At 35.9% G+C, this 19,136-nt stretch overlaps 3 protein-coding genes across 6 annotated transcripts; all 3 read left to right on the top strand.

Moving 5' to 3' along the window:
* The first annotated feature begins 1,667 nt into the window (after positions 1 to 1,667).
* LOC102629351 (BAG family molecular chaperone regulator 6) lies at positions 1,668 to 6,713 on the top strand. Its single transcript, XM_025092541.2, is given in 4 exon segments — positions 1,668 to 1,826; positions 2,341 to 4,145; positions 4,147 to 4,473; positions 4,776 to 6,713. Coding segments are annotated over 3 exon segments (3,564 nt in total). The 5' UTR covers positions 1,668 to 1,826; positions 2,341 to 2,591; the 3' UTR covers positions 6,459 to 6,713.
* A 99-nt stretch (positions 6,714 to 6,812) lies between these two features.
* Positions 6,813 to 8,235, top strand: LOC102629633 (uncharacterized). Its single transcript, XM_006491150.4, has one exon. The coding sequence runs from the start codon at positions 7,151 to 7,153 to the stop codon at positions 7,913 to 7,915; it is 765 nt and encodes a 254-aa protein (XP_006491213.1). The 5' UTR covers positions 6,813 to 7,150; the 3' UTR covers positions 7,916 to 8,235.
* A 7,501-nt stretch (positions 8,236 to 15,736) lies between these two features.
* On the top strand, positions 15,737 to 18,919 carry LOC127898596 (F-box/kelch-repeat protein At3g61590-like). Of its 4 annotated transcripts, XM_052437860.1 has the most exons (3): positions 15,737 to 15,901; positions 16,023 to 16,065; positions 17,495 to 18,919. In XM_052437860.1, exon 3 carries the CDS (start codon positions 17,498 to 17,500, stop codon positions 18,713 to 18,715), a length of 1,218 nt encoding a protein of 405 aa, XP_052293820.1. In that variant the 5' UTR covers positions 15,737 to 15,901; positions 16,023 to 16,065; positions 17,495 to 17,497; the 3' UTR covers positions 18,716 to 18,919. The 4 variants fall into 4 exon arrangements, with proteins under 4 accessions (XP_052293820.1, XP_052293823.1, XP_052293821.1 ...); XM_052437863.1 differs by lacking the exons at positions 15,737 to 15,901; positions 16,023 to 16,065 and adding an exon at positions 16,097 to 16,392; XM_052437861.1 differs by lacking the exons at positions 15,737 to 15,901; positions 16,023 to 16,065 and adding an exon at positions 16,404 to 16,669.
* The last annotated feature ends 217 nt before the right edge of the window (positions 18,920 to 19,136 follow it).

Here is a 19,136-nt window from a genome sequence, read left to right as displayed (position 1 = left end):
AAATTACAAACTTAAAAAAAATTATATTTTTATATCAAATAATTAAGATTTGTAATTTTATTACAAACTTTAAAAAATTACATTTTTATATCAAATAATTAAGATTTGTAATTTTATTACAAACTTAAAAAAAATTATTTTAAAATTTGTAATTTTATTTTTTTAAGATTTTAAGGAAATATCAATAACTTGATCATGATGAAAATAATTGTTTTAATTACTTATGAAATTGTAAATATTTGGAATTGTAAATATTGGGGGTAATATTGTCTTTTCAAAGTCAACAGTTAGTCAATGGAAATTTTAACTGACGGTAGGGGGTATTTTACAAATAAAATGATTTTCACCATCTACTTGCAACAGCCTCAAACCTCAGGGGAGGTTTTTAAAAATTACCCTATTTGAATATCTCCCTGTGGTTTGGCATTGCTATACTCAAGAGAGAATCTATCTATATATTGACATATTAACCCCTAATTGTATGTAAGTGTTGGGCAGCCATTAAGTAGCTGATGGCAGTCGAGTGAATAGAGCAATTTATTGTTTTTAAATCTTAAAAAGACTGATTAGATAAAATACTATGAATCCAAAATGTATAGTAATTCAATGCTTTAAAACTGGTGAACGTTGAGGGGCTAATAATTCATTTTCATTTTTAATACCTAGCTTCATTTCTCTCTTTTCAAAACCTAACTTGATAAATGTTTAGCTTCATTTTAAAGTTATAACATCCATTCATTTAAATAATGAATCAAATTACACTAATGACCGGTATCTGAATAGTCAATGATTGAAGAGTGTATCGAAACTTGAAATTTAAACTAGGTTTTATTATGAAATAGCACTTGGGGATGGAATCTAGAACTTGAAATAGCCACAAGGCCAACAACCATATTTGTTATCTATACAACAACAATATAGTTTATTTGGATTGTCATCTGATTTTGACATCCTCACAACAACTCTTTTGTAGCATTTATATATTTTCTTTGGAAATCAAACAAGGTTGCCATTAATCCCATCCTTCCATCCTCTGTATTTTTTGCCTTCGTGGTTGCTTGATCCAATTGATTGCTGCGAATTTATTGAATCCACGACAAGCATAAGGTAGTAATGAAGTATTGTGCCAAAAAAAGAAGTATGATATTGTCTTTCAAATAGAGCTGAGAAGAGTTTATATTATCGTTGTTCTCCAATGATAATATTGGTATTGTTTTAAATTAATTAACTCAAAAAAATTTCATAAGTTTACCGTATTATGTAATTGCACACTATTAAAATACTTGTTTGAAATCTTTTCAACTCAAGTAAGTTTTGTACTTTATGATTGTGCAATATCAAAATCATTTATCATAAAGGTATAATAGCTTTTTCAATACTCTAGCTCATTTGGCGCCAAACATAAAAGACAAATTTACCAAAGAATTTTTTTCAGTGGTTCAAATGTGTAGTGAAGGGTACTTCTGTACATTCACTCAGCTATCTAACGGCAGCCGAACACTAATACCTGTCCTGGGGGTAATATGCTAATATATAGATGGATTCTCTCTAAGTGTAGCAAAGTCAAACTTCAGGGGAGGTATGTGCAAATTACCTTTTTCAACTTCTAAAACTCTCCGATCGGGCATTTTGTAAATATATATATAAGTCAAAATCTAACACAACTGACTCTCGTGGAAGAGAATACAGCTGATTGTATCTAAGCTAGAAGAGGTCATCATAACAGCTCTTATTTGGGTTTGTGGATTGAATTTGCCCCGATAACTGAGTCATCTGGACTGTGGAAGTTGTTGGTGGATTCTTCTTTTCTTGTCTACACTATAAATGTAAGTTACTTCTTCTCTTAATTTGCTGTAATGTGTGTTACTTCTTAATTTTTAAGTTCTTGATGAGCACAGGTTTGATAATCATGGACATGTGATGGCTTTTAATTGCTCACACCGTACATTTGTCTTGATGTTTGTGCATAATTTTGGAGTTTGAGATTCTTTTGCTTGAAATTAACTTTTAAGCTTCGTGTTCTGAATATTGTCCCTTTTTCTTTTTTCAATCCAAAGAGTGGGGATATTATTATAATAGAATAATGATTGTAATTGTACATCTCAAAATAGCGGCTTGAAATTTTGTAAGTTTTACCATCCATTTTCATACCTTCTTCATTCTGTCAGAATGTATTAGTTCTAGATGATTCAGAGGATTTAGTTTTGCATTTTCCTAAGAAAAAAAAGGTAATGTTTAGCACCAATCATCTATAACAGTTTTGTTTTCCTCTTCCTTTGCATTATATCATTTGTGATTGGATTGGATGCTTAACAATGCTTCTCCTTTTTGATAATACAGTGTGCTTTTGCTTTTACACTTCGAAGTCATCCAGTGGTTCTTCGAGCTACATTTTTAAACCCTATTAAGAACTACTTGGAGCTGTTTGTTGAAAATGATGCCAGTATACATGGACTCATGCCATCAGCAGAGAAACCAAATGCCTTTTCCTCATTATTATCATCCAAGTCACAATAATGTTCCACCTCATGTGATGATGGATCATTCGAAACCTCCTCTAGTATATGAATCTTGGCCTCATGGCAGCAACTATGGCTACTCAATGTCGTGTCATGGCTGCTGCAACCATTGTAACTTCCCTGGTTGTTATGCATATAGACCTTCCTTCTCTTCTTTCTCACCTGCACCGCCATTTTTTCTATCGCGGGCATCACCCTCCATTCATTGAGCCATATCCTGTCCATTATGCTCCTCCTCTACATCATGCAATGGAGCAGCAGAGGTATGAGTATGATAAAGATGCTCATAGAGATCATTATTGTTGTGGCTGTCTTAATCACATGAGCAACCAGAGAATTGACAAAGGTGTAAAAATTGAAGAGCAGGAGCCTGATGTGGCAAAGAAGAGTGATTCTGTGGTTCCGCTTCAGTCAAAAAGTTATCCATACCCAATTGCAAGGATTTCACCAGAGTACATGAAGAAAAATGATGAGCCCAGAAGGTCTTTTGAATCAGAGGTGGCGGAGCAGGAGAAGGTTCCATGCAACACAAAGTCCAATGAGAATATGGAACCTTCTGAGGGGAAGTCAAGCGAGTGGAATGGCTGGTTTCCACTCGACATGAATAACCTTAAACCTTTGATGCAGGGTGAAGATGAGAAGAGGAAACAGAATCAACAAAATGAGAATGGAATGAAGCAATTCTCGTATCCTGTTTTCTGGATGCCTTCTAACAGTGAGCAAAGGGAGCCTGAAAAGAAGGCCCAAAGGCAAGGGAAATGCTGGTTGTCACTAGATACGAACAGCCCTAAATTTTTGATGCATGGTGAAGATGATAAAGAAAAGGTGAACCAACAATTTCCGTACCCCTTTTTTTGGATGCCTTTTCAAACTGAGGAAGGGGAGGTTGAAAAGAAAGATCGAAAGGAGAAGAATGTTGCTTCAATATCAGCCGAAGAATCACCTTCTGACTCTAAGTTCATGCAGGTGAAGTCTCCAGAGAGTGATGAAAGGATGAAAAATTTTGAGCCAAACGAGGATTTTTCTGACGATAAGGCTAAAAGCTCACAAATGATGGAGGGCACTGCTAATAAAAAAATTATTCCTGTAAGGCAAGTGGAAATGTGCAGGGAGGACCACTCTGACAGTGCTGAGAAGGGAGTTGCAGCAGATAATTCCTCCAGAACCAGTAAGATGAGACAGTCCTCATCTCCACCGAAGACGTCGAAATTACCTCCTGTTTGTCTGAGACTGGAACCTTTGTCAAAGAAGAAAAATGGTAATGGGAATTCCAGATCCCCTAGTCCTCCAGGCCTGAAAAGACAGTCAGACGAATACGTTCACAAGCCTTCTGCTTCATCAGTATTGAAAGAGAGCACGCCACAGGGTTCCCAATCTGCTGATGATTCCTTTAAAAGAAGGGGAGATGGGAACCGAAAGAAAACAGAGAAAAAAGCCTTGGCCGTGGTAGATGGTAAGAACTGTGAAAATAAAAATGAGCATTTGAAGAGTGGTTCTCATATGGAGAACTCCATCAAGTTGTCCACTGATTTGGAAGATGTAACTGGGAAATCATCCGCAGTGGGAAATGGAAAAGACACTGATGGATGTGACTTAATTCAAGATAAGAAGGCAACATCTGAGTAAAAAAAAGGCGGCTGAGGGGGCAACTGAAGAAGATAAACTGAATGATTCAGCTGAATCCATCAATGGTGAATGTATGGCAAAGGAAAAGAACTTGTCAGATGACCAGGCTGCCGTTCTTATTCAGTCTGCCTACCGTGGATTTGAAGTCAGGAAATTAGAGCCACTAAAGAAATTGAAGCAAATGGTGGAGGTCCGTGATCAAGCAGCTGAGATCAGAAAGCGTATTCAGGCCCTTGAGTCTTCTTCTGATTTGTTGAAGAATGAGAAGGAAAGAGTACTAATTGGTGAAATGATAATGAGGACCCTACTAAAACTGGACACTATACAGGTATATGTCTTCCTAATCTTATTTTGTGTTTAAGATTGCATCAATCGTATTTTAGGTTTTTTATTTCAATGGAGAGTAATCAGATTGGTATAGGTTTTTTAAAGTCCATTAGCTCAGTGGTTGGATCAGTATATAGCTTGTGCTGGTATAAGATCTTTGAAATGTACATTTGGAGATATATATGATAAATCTACTCTGAAATTCTAATGTAAGGTCTTCTTAATTTTTTTTTCTCTTTTTTTCTTCCTCCAAGTTAAGGTTTGTAATTATTCTGGTTGTTGTTATTGATTCTTGTTTTTTAGGGCTTGCATCCAAGTCTCAGGGATATTAGGAAAGCTTTGACAAAAGATCTTGTAACCTTGCAGGAGGAACTTGATTCCATTGCTATAGTTGCAGAGGATGATATTTCCAATGATGCGGGAATGCAAGAAGTGCAAAACAAGGTTGGAGGAATTCTTGAAAACTCTCTTAAGACCAATCATGACAATGTGGTTGATATGAAGGAACCAGATGAGGGTAATCTTTCCTCAATGAGGGATCTTGTAGTGAACTCTCAGGGTTTGGAGACCTCAGAGACTGCTCTTAGTGACACAGAAGTGCAAGGAAAATGTGAAGTGAGAGAATTACCACAGAGAAACAGCATGGAGTCGCAAGTAGGAGAATCTGCATCAGATATGGTACAGGTTGAGGCTACCAATGGAGGGGTTGATGTTTCTCAAGCTGTATTGACGGAGAATCAAGGGAAAGATATTATGCATCCTCAACTTCAGCAGACCAGCTCTGAGGAATTGACTGGGGCACAACTTCAGGACTCATTTGATGAACCAAAAGCTATGAATGAGGCCAGGATCGATGGAGTGAATGGTGGAATTCATGTAGAGGATAATCTAGAAGCACAGGCAACAGAATTACCCCTGATACTGGACGATGAGGAACAACCTCTTCAGGAATTGAAGAATAGCGAATCATCAAGGAAAGGGAAGAGTGAGAACGTTGATCATGAAGTGAAATTGCATGTGTTAGCTGGTTCAACTTTACCCGCTGATGTTGATAATGTAGATGAAATTGGGAAAACAGCAAGAAATGTGGATTCAGAAATAAATCTAGCAGCTGAACTGCCAATTGGAGCACTTGAAGAAGACCTAAGCTTTGAAAACAAAGGAAGTGAAACCAACTCAGAAACAAATCTGGTAGCTGAATTGCCTGTTGGTGTACTCGAAGGAGACCTAGCTATTGAAAATAAAGAAAGTGAAATAGAAAATCTGGTAGCTGAACTGCCAGTTGGAGTACTTGAAGAAGGCGAAGCCAAAGAAAGTGAAATCGGGAAGGATAAAGGGTCAAGCATTGGAGAAGCTAGGTACAATGGGGTAACCAATATAACAACTGCAACAAAGTCAAAGGTTGTTATGGTGGATGAATTGTCTGGAAATGCAGTACTCGAGATGGAGGAAAACCTACCATTGTCTTCAATAGAAGGGAAAGTGAGGAGTGATGATGAAGTATGCAAAAATGAAGGAAAAGATGGTGGAAGGATTGATGATGATCAGTTGCCCTCCCCTGAATCAGCAGGTATAAGTGTCTCTCCTCAGGCACTTGAGGTAACAAATGAAGATGTGCAGCTGCAAGGAGTAGATGGAAATAAAGAAGGCAGGGTGCTGGAGAAGGAACAACAGTACGGTGAGCCAGAAAGCATGATTGACATAGACAGCAGAATGGACGAGGCCAGTGGATCTGAAATCACCACAGAGGACACCATTGCTGCTACAACAACTTCCCAGATGTCTGCCGATGAGAGGGACATTGTGATGGAAGAGAATGCAAAGCTGAGGGAAATGATGGAAAAGCTAATGGAAGCTGGGAAAGAGCAATTAACTGTCATATCCCAGTTAACTGGAAGAGTGAAAGATTTAGAGAGAAAGCTATCCAGGAAGAGAAAATTGAGGGGGCCGAGAAGGTACAAAAGGGCAACACAATCCTTCAGGTAGAATTCTGTTCAAGGAATATGATTATGGAATTGATGTTGCAATTGTAAGCCTCATGAGTCAGTTGTGTGTGTTCATGGTTTTACGGGTTGAGTCCACATATGGCAGAGCGTGTAATGTTTATATTGTGTGATAAAATAAAAAAGTTGTTTTCTCATCATACATTCATACTATGAGGTTCTCGTTTTTGTATTTGGGGTTTGTCTGCTATACTGTCCAATGGATGGTAGTGTATCAATAAGAGTACTGCTTTTTCAAGTTAAGGTGTATGAATGAGTGTGTAGTTCCATCCGTTACTCTTCCTTTTGTTAGTGTGGCACTGGCAGTTGTTTACCCCTTGACTGATGGCTGGCATCTTCGAATTCATTCAAGTCTAGTTCTAGATTAGATCAAATCTTAACAGTCCAGAGATAAAAGAACCGCCAAAACGAAGGGTATTTTCGCCATTTGATGTACTTCCGGTTGTGCAGTCTCAACTGCCATCTTCTTTCCCAGAACTCTTTAAAACAGAATAAGGAGGCAAAACGTTAACATCTGCGGTCGTTTCTTTTTCTGCCAGCGACATGATTCGCCCTTATTCTTTCTTTCTTGCTTCCGCTCAAAGCCGTCCGTCTTCCGTCTCTTGATCTTGATCAAATCACAGCCACTCAAAAAGTGAATATTCAAGAAAGAGAGTGGAAGCGAGGGAAATAGCGATGGCGACGCAAATCCTAGAGATCATCTTGATCTCTGCGCAAGGCTTGAAGTCGCCCTCCTCTAAAATGCGTCGGATGCAAACATACGCGCTGGTCTGGATCGATTCTTCGACGAAGCTTTGCACTCGAGTCGACCGAGCCGGCGCCGAGAGTCCAATCTGGAACGAAAAGTTCCTCTTCAAAGTAACTCCGGAATTCCTATCCTCCGAAACGTCCGCGATCTCCGTCGAGATTTACGCCTCCGGTTACCTTCGAGATTACCTCATCGGCACCGTCCGTTTCCTCGTAAGCAACATCTCACTCTCGGTGGCTACCAAGACTCCGTCTTTTACGGCCTTCCAGATTCGTCGCCCTTCAGGAAGGTTCCAGGGAGTGCTTAGCATTGGTTCCATGCTGATCGACGGTTCTGATTTGCCGGCTTTCGATGAGGTCTCTGCGATTGGGTACCGTGACCTAATGGGAGAGAGTAAACGCAAGGAAAGGCTGATGACGAGGAAATCGAAATCAATGGCTGATGAGTTTGATGCGGGTGATGATGAGTCTTGGGAGAATTCTTCTTGTGCTGAGTCTCTGTGTTCTGATGGTGCTGACTCGACGACTTCTTCATCGTCAACAACATCAACGGTGTTGAAGGAGTGGAATGGATCACTTAACTGCTTGGCAAGAATAAATCGTCTGAGGTCAGCATCAGAGAGTATGTTGTGCGGGCTGTTGATGGAAAGGAAGAATCGCTCGAAGCCGTCTGATGAGAATGTAGACGTCTAAATTTGAACGGTTAAGATGGTTTACATGCACAGTGGGCCTGGGCCTGAATCAGCAGTGCATTTCTAAGGTTAAGGTTTCCTCCCCTTATCCCCCCAACCTCCCCCACTCTTTTGTCTCTTGTATTGTATGATTGAGTATTTGTGGCGTTGGCTTTGGCTGTGCATTCGTTTTGCACAATTGCACTTCTGTATCCTGCTTTGCTGAAACGATTTGGATTTTAGTTTGTGTACCGCAGTAGGGGACATTTTGACTAGTTCTTTCAAGTTGTATTGCAAATACCAACCAGTTATGAGAGAAAAGGAAAACCGAAGATTCCTATTCTTGTCTTTGATTGGGGACCCCCTGATAAAGAATTTTTTTTGGTTGCATGGATTGTTATATACTCTGCTTTCATAATAAATTCGTTGCTGCTTTTAGTTGATTAGATTTAGAAGAATATCGACATTAGAATGAACGTGAGTGTTGTAGGTTAGGTCTCTATGTATGCCCTCGCTGGTACGCCTATTGCTACTGGCAATGGATGGGGAGACGGGACAGGCTTTGGATCGCGTTGATGATATACTCGATGGGAAAAGCAGGATGTGGAGGCCAAAACATTGGACATGTCTGATTTGGGCTGTGGTTGAACCGTCGAGCCCACTGCAATACATAGGAAAGGATCTAGATAGCAGCCAGAGTTCACAATTGCTGTGTTTGTCCCCGCTCCCCAGTTAATCGTCTGTTGCGGCTAGAAATATCAAATTGTATAGATCAACCCCATGATGACATCGATTAGAGTTAGATTAGGCCAATGGAAAATGGTTTGGGTTCTGACTTTCCTTGAACGTCTAAAATGTCCATCCAACAGTGAAATCAATATTTTTTTCTTGTTTATAGCGCAATTCTCAAAGGACATTTTGACTGGAGAGTTTATGTGGCCTGCTGGAAAAAATGTCAAAAACCATGGGGGGTTAAAAGTTAAAACTAAAGCCAGGTTCAGGGACAGGCAGGTTTCAAGTAAATTAAATTATTAAAAAAAGGTAGAAACGTGTAACAGTAGCCACAATCCCCATTGACTGTCTGTTTAGCTTATGGTAAATTATTATAAAAACAGCGTGGGAAGTAGGAACCCAACCGTTGATTTGATTTTGGGGTAACCAAAGGATTGAGAGGGCTGATTATCTCAGAACCAAATGCAATTTCATAGGATCGATAAAACTTACAATATCTGATGCATGCCACGGCTCTGGCTCTATGTCGGAAGAAAGAAGTCTCTTCTGTCCCCGATTATAAATCTCCGGATATTGCGCCGTATCGTTGATCTTCTCACAATTTACCATGATAATGACTCTCTTGTGTCACCTCCTACTTTTCCATTTGTGGCCATCAATAGTTGTTGCGATCTGTAACTACAAATTATGAAATTCATTGTTCATCGGTCAGCAAGCGAGTAATAAATAGCCACTCGGCTTTGTGAGGGCACGGGTACGGGTTTGAGGTTTAATTTTCTTTCCCAGGTTTCGTGAATGTAGTTTTTTTTCTTTTTTTTAAATATGAGTGGAGTGTATGTCTTTTGAATACATCCCTTAGATATTAAAAAGAATAAAATTTTAATTGTGATATATAAAATTTATAAATTAATTCAATAAAATTTAGATTGTGTTATATAAACTATATAAATTAATCTCAATAATTATTTGATTATAAATATTAATATAAAAATTTCATAAAATATGAGTTGTAATATAAGTAATATTTTTATATAATTAAAAAAAAGTAATAAATACATGAAGTAGCCTAAAATCAATATTGCACAGTAACTTTTATTATTTTTTTCCCATAAACAGCTGTTACTGTTGTTAGTTTGATAGTGAAACAAACAATACTGCCCAGAACAGTGTAATGGGACAAAAGTCTCAAAACGTGCCTGCTATTTGAAATTTGAGGTCTTGGTGCACATGATGTCCTCTTTGAACCAAATTTTTTTCCCTGGAAAAAAAAAAAAGAAGGTGAAACGAATAGATATTTCTGCCTCTTTGTGGTTGGTTGGCGAAGAATTTTACGGTCAATTCATTCATTATTATTTATAATGGCCATCTAACAATATTATCGGGAGAGAGACTATTGTTTTGGAAAAATTGGTACTGGTGGACGGATCAGACTACGGTGCAACTGTGGCACCATGCCACAGTTGCATCTAGCCGTTGGATGCATTTAGATTGGTGGGGTCTACTGAAATCCAACGGCTGGATGCAACTGTGGCACGGTACCACAGTTGCACCTAAGGTTTCCCCCTGGTGGACCGACCCATCATATATATTTTCACAACAATTTCTCTAAAATATTTTGTTATTTTCTTTAATAAGCTTTTTATGTCAGTCAGGGCCTTTATATTTTCTCTCTTTTGATCAATTTTTTTATAAGTTCCATTAATAGGAGTATGACACTATCATCATTTTTTTTTTTTTGGTTCAACACTGTTAACGCACAACCAGCTCTTTTGAATCATACCCAATTGGAAAGGCAAACTAGTATGTTTAAACCTGGTTTCCTAGTTTTTATTGTGTATACTTGCGGTTTTATTCTCGGCAAAAATACATCTGCTTGCTTTGCCCCCCACCAATTTAAAACTGGAGAATTAGATGCTTGGAAGTGAAGGAAAATCATTAGGGAGTCAGGCAGGCAAATAATTATGTCTTTTGTTTTTAGCCATTTGTCGAATTCCAGGCTACAACTGTCCTCTCTTCCCTTTGTTCATGATCCTCGTCTTGAATGAACGACGGGACCTGTCTATGGTACAGATTCTGTAACAAACATCTCCCGTCATCCCACTATCCGATCTTCTATTGTTTAGTTTCTCACTCCACATCTAACCACATCCAACGGCTGATGCTGCAGTCTGTAGCTTACAGATTCTGTAAGCTAGTCAAGTCCATGAACGACGCTGGTGACTTCTCCAAATAAAATTGTGACCAAACATATACACATCCCTTCCATATATGATGATTATGAAAGAGACCTTATGAGTCTTTTATTTGCACTTTAATATATAAAATACGAATAAACTTTTTTTTTTAATTTAAAAAAAGCAACCTATTATATGTGTGACTGGGATGGAGCGTGTTTTTATTTTTAATATTGTTATACAGGACTGTTAGTGATATTACATTAAATATTATAATTAATATTTACAAACATATTATACAAATGAGACATTCGTTATGGCGTGTACTCCTCTGAAGCACGGCCCATATTTTTTAAACACTCTATAATATTCGAGGGGTGTCCACTGTACTCTTTTAAAGCTCGGCCCATATTCTTTAAATCTTCTATAATATTTGAAGGGTGTCCACTTCACTCACATTTCGTGAGGAATAGACTGGTTTCACTCAATTATTTGATAATCAAGGGAGAATTAAAGTTAACTCACATAATACTTTTATGAAAGCTCGAACCCTTACTCCTCAATATTATAAGTGTAAGAGTTCTCTCAGTGGACCAAAACCCTACCGGTGATTGTGACGGAGCGTGTTGAAACTGAAAGACGCGGCTCATGGCTGTGGTGCGCTTCGAAGACCCCACAAACAGCTGCCACCAGTGAATCCAAACACATTTCCCACATGTTTGTCAAAGTTCCTCTCCCCCCAACCAACATTGCTTAAAAAGACTAACTGAGAGCGCATTAGATGAGAGAACTGGGTTCGGCATATTTTCTTCAAGAAATTATAACTATTTTGCCTGACACTGAGTTGGCAAATAATTTCCCTTTGCTGGGCTAACTCTACTGGCTCCACTAACTGTCTACGGTTGTACACCTTTTACTGTCAGCCATGTTTGGTTTTATTGGCCTGACTCACCCAACATGAAAGTTGTTGAACTTACAGAGTCAACTCACTCAACTCAAAATCTCCAATTAGCAAATAACTTTGCCCATTTAAAAACCCCAGAAAATATTTTTTTTAAAAAAAAATTGTTAACCAAACATTCATCAACGCTCGGAATTTCAAAACGTCGCTTTCAAATGTCTAGTCTCAAGGACCTCCATTTTCTTTCAGATGTGTGTGATGGGGCTTGATTTTCCTTTCTACACATAAAAGAAGACGAAGACAAAGAAAAAGGAATTAATTTTTTTTTTAAAAAAATAAAATATGATGAAAATAAAAAGGCAATGGAAATAAATTAACCATTAGAAGTGAGACATGACTTAACGTGCACAAAGTGGGTTGGCTGGAAAGAGTGTGCTAAAGTGGTGTTGCCACTATCATCAGCCCTAGCTTTTTCACTTCTCTTTTCAGTACATTTTTTATATTCTTTTTGGGTCCGCCTAACTTACGTTCAACGTAAGTTACGCTCAGCCCGTCCAATTTCATATAGTCCCCCTATACTCTATACTATTTATATTTTATTTATAAATATTATAAATTTTTTAAAATGTAAAATTTCGTTTAACCCCCTTATACTCAATTTTATTTTATTAAAACCATAGAGTATGAATTCGCCCCCATAATTTTAAATTCTCAAAATAACCTCCATTTAATTAAAAATATAATTATTGTTAAATGAATTATAATTATAATTATAATTTTATTATAATCATAAATATTTTTTAATAGATTATTGTTATTATTAATAACGATAATAAAAAATATTATAATTAATTAATCTATTAATAATAATTAATAATATTTTTATTAAATTGTTAGTAATAATAATAATAATTAATGATAATCAACATATTTATGATTATAATAATAATGATTTTGTAGGCATCTCATTATTAAACGGTCATTTTTAAGCGCTTTTTGCTAAGTTGTTACACATTCGAGGATGTAAACACATTTTTCTTGCTTCTATTTTTTAAATACAAAATTATTTTTATTGGGTCAAGCTTAAAATTCTGACAGAAATTATCATTCATTGGTCTCTTGAAACCCGATAATGAGTATTTAAAGTTGAAGGTAGCATTAGCAATATATTTACTATTAGTTAGATAATCATTAATTATTATTATTATTATTATTATTAACAATTTATAATGCTTTTTATTCTTGTTATTAATAATAACAATAATCTATTAAATGGAGGTTATTTTGAGAATTTAAAATTATGGGGGCGAATTTATACTCTATGGTTTTAATAAAATAAAATTGAGTAGAGGGGGCTAAGCAGAATTTTATTTTAATAACAATAATCTATTAAAAAAATATTTATGATTATAATAAAATTATAATTATAATTATAATTCATTTAACAATAATTATATTTTTAATTAAATGGAGGTTATTTTGAGAATTTAAAATTATGGGGGGCGAATTCATACTATATGGTTTTAATAAAATAAAATTGAGTATAAGGGGATTAAACGAAATTTTACATTTCAAAAAATTTATAATATTTATAAATAAAATATAAATAGTATAGAGTATAGGGGGACTATATGAAATTGGACGGGCTGAGCGTAACTTACGTTGAACGTAAGTTAGGCGGACCCTTTTTATATTAATCACTTTGGAGGCTACACGTTAAAATGTCAATGCCCCATGTATTGTCTCTCTGTTTGTGTATAGACATATCCATATACACAATATATAATTGCGGTCTTTCACGTGTGTGTTGAGCCATTTGTTGATGAGGCTCCACCCACCACGGACCAAGCATTAGTGAAATATTATATTATCATTTTACTATTTGGGTGATTCGTAATGTGTGTTTTTGTTTTGTATTATGCTTCTGGATTTTTTTAGGCTTTCGATATAAATTCCATTGTCTTTGTACTGCTTGTAAGCAGTAGAAATGGCATATATCCAGTCTAGGATATGTTCTAATTCCTTCGCTTGTCTTATCTTTGGGAGGCTTCTTCTTCCCACTTGTATAAAAGAAGATTAAAGAGAAAGAACATACAATCTCTGTCTCTCTCTCTCTCTCTCTCTCTCTCATTTACTTTTTGTAAATAAGTAGAAATTCCATCCTTTGGTAATTGGTCACATTGATGCTTAGGATTCCTGTAGCTGCACACATGCAACTAATTTGATTGTTAATTAATATATTTTCAATTTCTTAACCTCAAATGCTTTGTTTTTGATGGATTCTGCAGCCTGAGTAGGTTGGTCAAAAACATTGAATTGTATGCAGCAAGTTTGGTCCACCCTTGTGACTTTCACGGGTTTATTCGTAAATAGTATTCCGTCTCAATGACTCGGTACGATGATTGTGAATCCGAATTTTTTTTTATAAATATTTTTGTTTGAAGGAATTCATTCATAAAATGAACTTTCGGAGTAACAAAAATAATTGTCAAAAAATTCCTCTACCTTGACATCTATGAAGTGAAGAATTGCACTAAACGATGCACATGGAAAATCTCAAAATTTTCTCGACTTATCAATTGTTGGAGAAATTTTATAATATATAAGAGGTGTTATGTCTGATATATAATAAGTAAATGATTCTATAACATGTGTATATTTATTTTAAAAAATCATTATGCAAGTGGTGGTTATATTAAATTTAACTACACATGTCTTGCATACATCAATTGGTTATAATACATCAAAGGTATTCTAAAAATTCTCTAGTTTGTTGAAGAACATCACGGATTACTCATCAGAACATCACCTTATGATTCCCATCCTTTTTTATTTTTTAAAATAAAATTTGTTGACATTTTAGTTAGAATTAGGCGCCACCTATCAAGACTTGTGCATACTTTGTTCTATTATAGCACAGTCCAAAATTATTTGGGTCATTTTGAGTTAATACTAATCTATTTTGGTGATTTCTAAGAAACGATGGGTCTAATAATTCAATAAACTGTGTGAATATTTAAAATAATTATTTTATATAGCAGAAAAATATAAAAAAGAAGACTTGTGCCCATTCAAAATCTACAGATTTTGTAAAGACTTGTGAAAAGAATATAAGATCATAAAATCAATGGACAATGGTCCTCTATACTAAGGCTTTTAGACATTAGATAATGATGAAACAATTTTTAGATGGAAACAAATTCATCTTCATTTGAAAAATATTTATCACTACACTAGTGGTCAATGCAACTTTTTATTTTTAATATTATTTATAATGTGACAAAAACTCAACTCACACATTTATCGGAGACACCTTCCACTAAGGAGCCAATGAAATTTATGTGGTAAAAAAATAAAATTGACTTTTGAACTTTGCAAGATAATGAGAAAACAAATGACGTGTGATGAGGGATTTGGTTAGGTCAGGAAGGCCCGTAAGCCAGAGTGCCGGTTCTGCCAATAGCTCTTAAGGCCCAGTGACTCTCCCTAACTCACTTTCACAGTCCGAAAACCAAAGCAAATTGTGAGAAGAGAGAGCTTTCTTACTCTAAGCGGTAAAGGCATTTTATCAAAAGCAAAGAAAACAAATTTGTGTATTCAAAAAAAAAAAAAAAAAAAACAAATTTGTGAAAAAGTGGAACCAGATCATGGGGCAATTGGAATTAAATGTTTAACAGTTATGGAAACGAAAAAAGGAAGCTAAAAAGGTCAAAAATCGAAAGCGATGATGAGTAAGACCCCATTACTCATTTTCTGTTTTTACATTGTGGCAAAAAATCCCAATGTTTTTCTTCATTTTCCAATTTTGTTTTCTTTTTTCTTCTAATTTAAGTGCTGAATAAAAATAATAAAATGGGAGATGAGTATTGGGTCGGGCGCTTTTATAATATTAAAAAATAAAAATAATGAAAATGAAATGACGGGATAAAAATCTCGTAACAAATAGCCACGCGCTTCAAGCGCCGTCCGTCCTTTTCCTCGTTTTCTCTACCACTCTCTCTAAATACACGCCTATTGAAAAACCGGCTTCTCACTTCATTCCTTGCCTGTCGTTTTTCTTATATGAAAAAAGAGGCCAAGTTAGCTGAAAAAAATTATTAAAAAAAAAAGAAATTATTTTTCTCTCTTTCAAAGGGATTGCTTTGCTTTGCTTTGCTTGGGCATGTTTATAAGCCAAATCTAGAGTAACCCTCTACATAGGGTATTGATCATTTAAAGCAAATGGCCTACATTTGTTCCGTTTCATTTTTCTTTTATGTGTTTCTAGTTTAATGCTTGATAAACGTTTTACTTGATATTCACTATAAAGTTTCAAATTTTAGGCACCCATTTGGACAGTGACACTGGACTAGGCTTTTGGAAGAGGTATGTGAACTGATGTTCTTGATGAAACCCATTTTTTGAAGTGTTTTTTTTTTTCCTGTTTTTATAACTTGTGTTTCTTTCTTTTTCTTTTTCTTTTTTATATTTTTTTAATATGTTTTTGTGTTTTAGTTATGTGGGGTTTTGATGTTTGACTGATAACTAAGCATGGCCTAACCTTAATCTCTACCTACCATTATTGATTATTCAAACTCAAAACCATTTTTAGGGTTTCATGTTAAAACTCTGAATTTTTATTTTTCTGTGAACAAAACAATATTATTATTATTATTGTTGTTGTTGTTATTTTTAAATAACTATCTCGTTTTGGTAAGAAATCTGGTTATATATTTCCCTTTCAAAAAAAAAAAATCGTTCTTTCTTTAATGCTTTTTTAGCCATTTTTGGTAGCAAATTAATAGTAATTTCATATCCTTTATCTGCTTCTCAGATTGGCATTTGTTATTGTCTGATTCCTCTATTTGATATTTTCTCCTTCCAAAATTAGTCGGCAAAATTTTAACAACTGGGTGTGTAATTAAGCTCATGTACTTGTTGTAATGTGTTTCTGGTGTAATAACCTGAGTTTATACAGTTGTGATCTCAGGTATTGTTGCTTACTTGTTCCCATATGATGGTATTTTCTCCTTGCTTTGCATGTAAGCTAAGAATCATTTTAAGATATGTCTTCTCTGATTTTGATTTATGGGATTTTCTTATTTAGTTCTTTTTTTTGGGGGGGGGGGGGTTGATTATTCTGATTTTGTTGTTATTTCTGTTGATTTCAAATTAATTATTTTAAAAATCATAGCAATGGGGATTAGATGTTCTCATTTTTGAGGAATTATAGGTCTCATAATGTGGAGATAAACCTTTGTGCCTGTACGTAATTTGCATTAGAAATTATTTTAATCATGAAAACTTTGAGTCAAATTATTTTAGTATTCCTGTAGTTTGGCCCTTATTTCCAGTTTGATTGTAGAATCTTGATGTTCTAATTGCAGTTTATTGTGTATTTTTCTTATATCTGCTTCTGGCGGTAAAAAGTATAAATCTGAAAACTGATTTATGTTTATATAATGCACTGGATGAGCTTTCTGTAATTTTTGCTGCTGTCCTACAAAATTGAGAGGTGTAAGGTGTTAGCAGGGTTTCAGGATTCTTACATAATTTATTTTACTACTGTTCTTTTTTCCTTTGAATTTTAATATGCCAAGCATGACACTTTTCTCCTGTCTGATGTTATGTGATATGTTGTCAAGGGATTTGACTTACTTTGACTTGGGATATATTCTTTGGTGATGATTATCTGATGCTTTCTTAATTGGTGATGAGAAGTTCTCATCTGTTTTCATGTAGAACTCGATTTTCTTGTTCTTTTTTAATTTGTTAATTTTGTCTGTTGAAGTCTTTTTTAATGTACTTTCTCTAGATTATGGATGGAGAAACATCTTGGATCAACCATTGCATTGATGACATGGCAAGAGGCATTAATGAGTTTGATTCGTTCTTAGAGCTTAGTGATGAAGGCAATAAAGAAGCTTCTACGCTTTCTGTTGACTTAATCCTTCCTGATGACCTGTTGGAACGCATTCTAGCTTATCTCCCAATAGCTAGCATATTTAGAGCAGGCTGCGTGTGCAGAAGATGGCATGAGATTGTCAGTTCAAGAAGGTTTCTGTGGAACTTCTCAAATGTCCTATCACAAAAGCCCTGGTATTTTATGTTTACAAGCTCTGATGAGCCAATTGGTTATGCTTATGATCCCATCCTTCGAAAGTGGTATGGTATTGAACTCCCCTGCATTGAGACATCCAATTGGTTCATTGCTTCATCATATGGTTTGGTTTGCTTCATGGACAATGACAGTAGAAGTGAGTTATATGTCTGCAACCCTATCTCCAAAAGCTGGAAGAAGCTTGAGGAACCACCAGGTTTGAAATTCTCTGATTACAGTGCGCTTTCACTCTCAGTGGACAGAGTATCACATCGCTATACTGTCTCAATTGTGAAGTCTAAGCAAGTCACGGGGAATTTTTTTCAGTGGGAGCTTTCAATCCATATTTATGATTCAGATACAATGATGTGGGTGACCTCCTGGAAAGAGGTGCTGACGGGATGGAGAGCTGGAGATGAGAGTATTATCTGTGATGGGGTTCTGTATTTTCTGATTTATGCAACTGGGGGTGGTGCACCAGAAAATCGTCATGGCCTGATCTCGTTTAATCTTTCTAGCCGATCATCCCATGCTCTGCTGATAAAAAGTTTTATCCCAGTACCTTGTGCTCTGACTTGCGGGCGCCTAATGAACCTGAAAGAGAAGCTGGTAATGGTTGGAGGAATTGGCAAACAAGATCGGCCTGACATAATTAAGGGAATTGGCATCTGGGTTCTGAATGGGAAGGAGTGGCAAGAGGTTGCTAGGATGCCACATAAGTTTTTCCAAGGATTTGGAGAGTTTGATGATGTTTTTGCAAGTAGCGGAACAGATGATCTCATATACATCCAGAGCTATGGAGCTCCATCTCTTCTTGTTTATGATATGAACCTGAAACAATGGAGGTGGTCACATAAATGTCCTGTGACTAAGAGGTTCCCTCTTCAGCTCTTTACTGGGTTTTGCTTTGAACCCAGGCTTGAAATTGCTCCCTAATTTGTTCTTTATTCGATTTATTGTGGTGGTATTGACAAAATTGTCTGGAATTCCCACATTTTTCCTATTGATTTGTTCTGCCCCTATAATCAGCTATCATGAAATCTTGTTCCTTAAAGTTTGTAGAAAATTGGGAGTATGATTCTTTGCATTGGGATTTACCACAAACCACATACATGAATACAAATTTGCAGTGTGATGTCATCTTGTAATGTTATGTGTTTATTAAATTCACATTCGAGCTAATCCAATTTCAAGGTTAGATGTTTATGATCGGTCACCTTCGAGCCCTAAGGGACGAGTGCTAGAAGTCTTTTTCAATCTCTCAACGTCAATATAAGATTTGGGGATGCTGTATTTTCTGTTTCTTTTTAAAGACATTGCCGATTCTGTCATCCCAAAATCAAAATCTTGAGATTGG

This window comes from Citrus sinensis, chromosome 3 (genome assembly GCF_022201045.2).
Source record: "Citrus sinensis cultivar Valencia sweet orange chromosome 3, DVS_A1.0, whole genome shotgun sequence".
NCBI lineage: Eukaryota > Viridiplantae > Streptophyta > Magnoliopsida > Sapindales > Rutaceae > Citrus > Citrus sinensis.
Note: the sequence above shows the minus strand (reverse complement) of the source record. Positions and strands in the feature narration are given on the sequence as shown.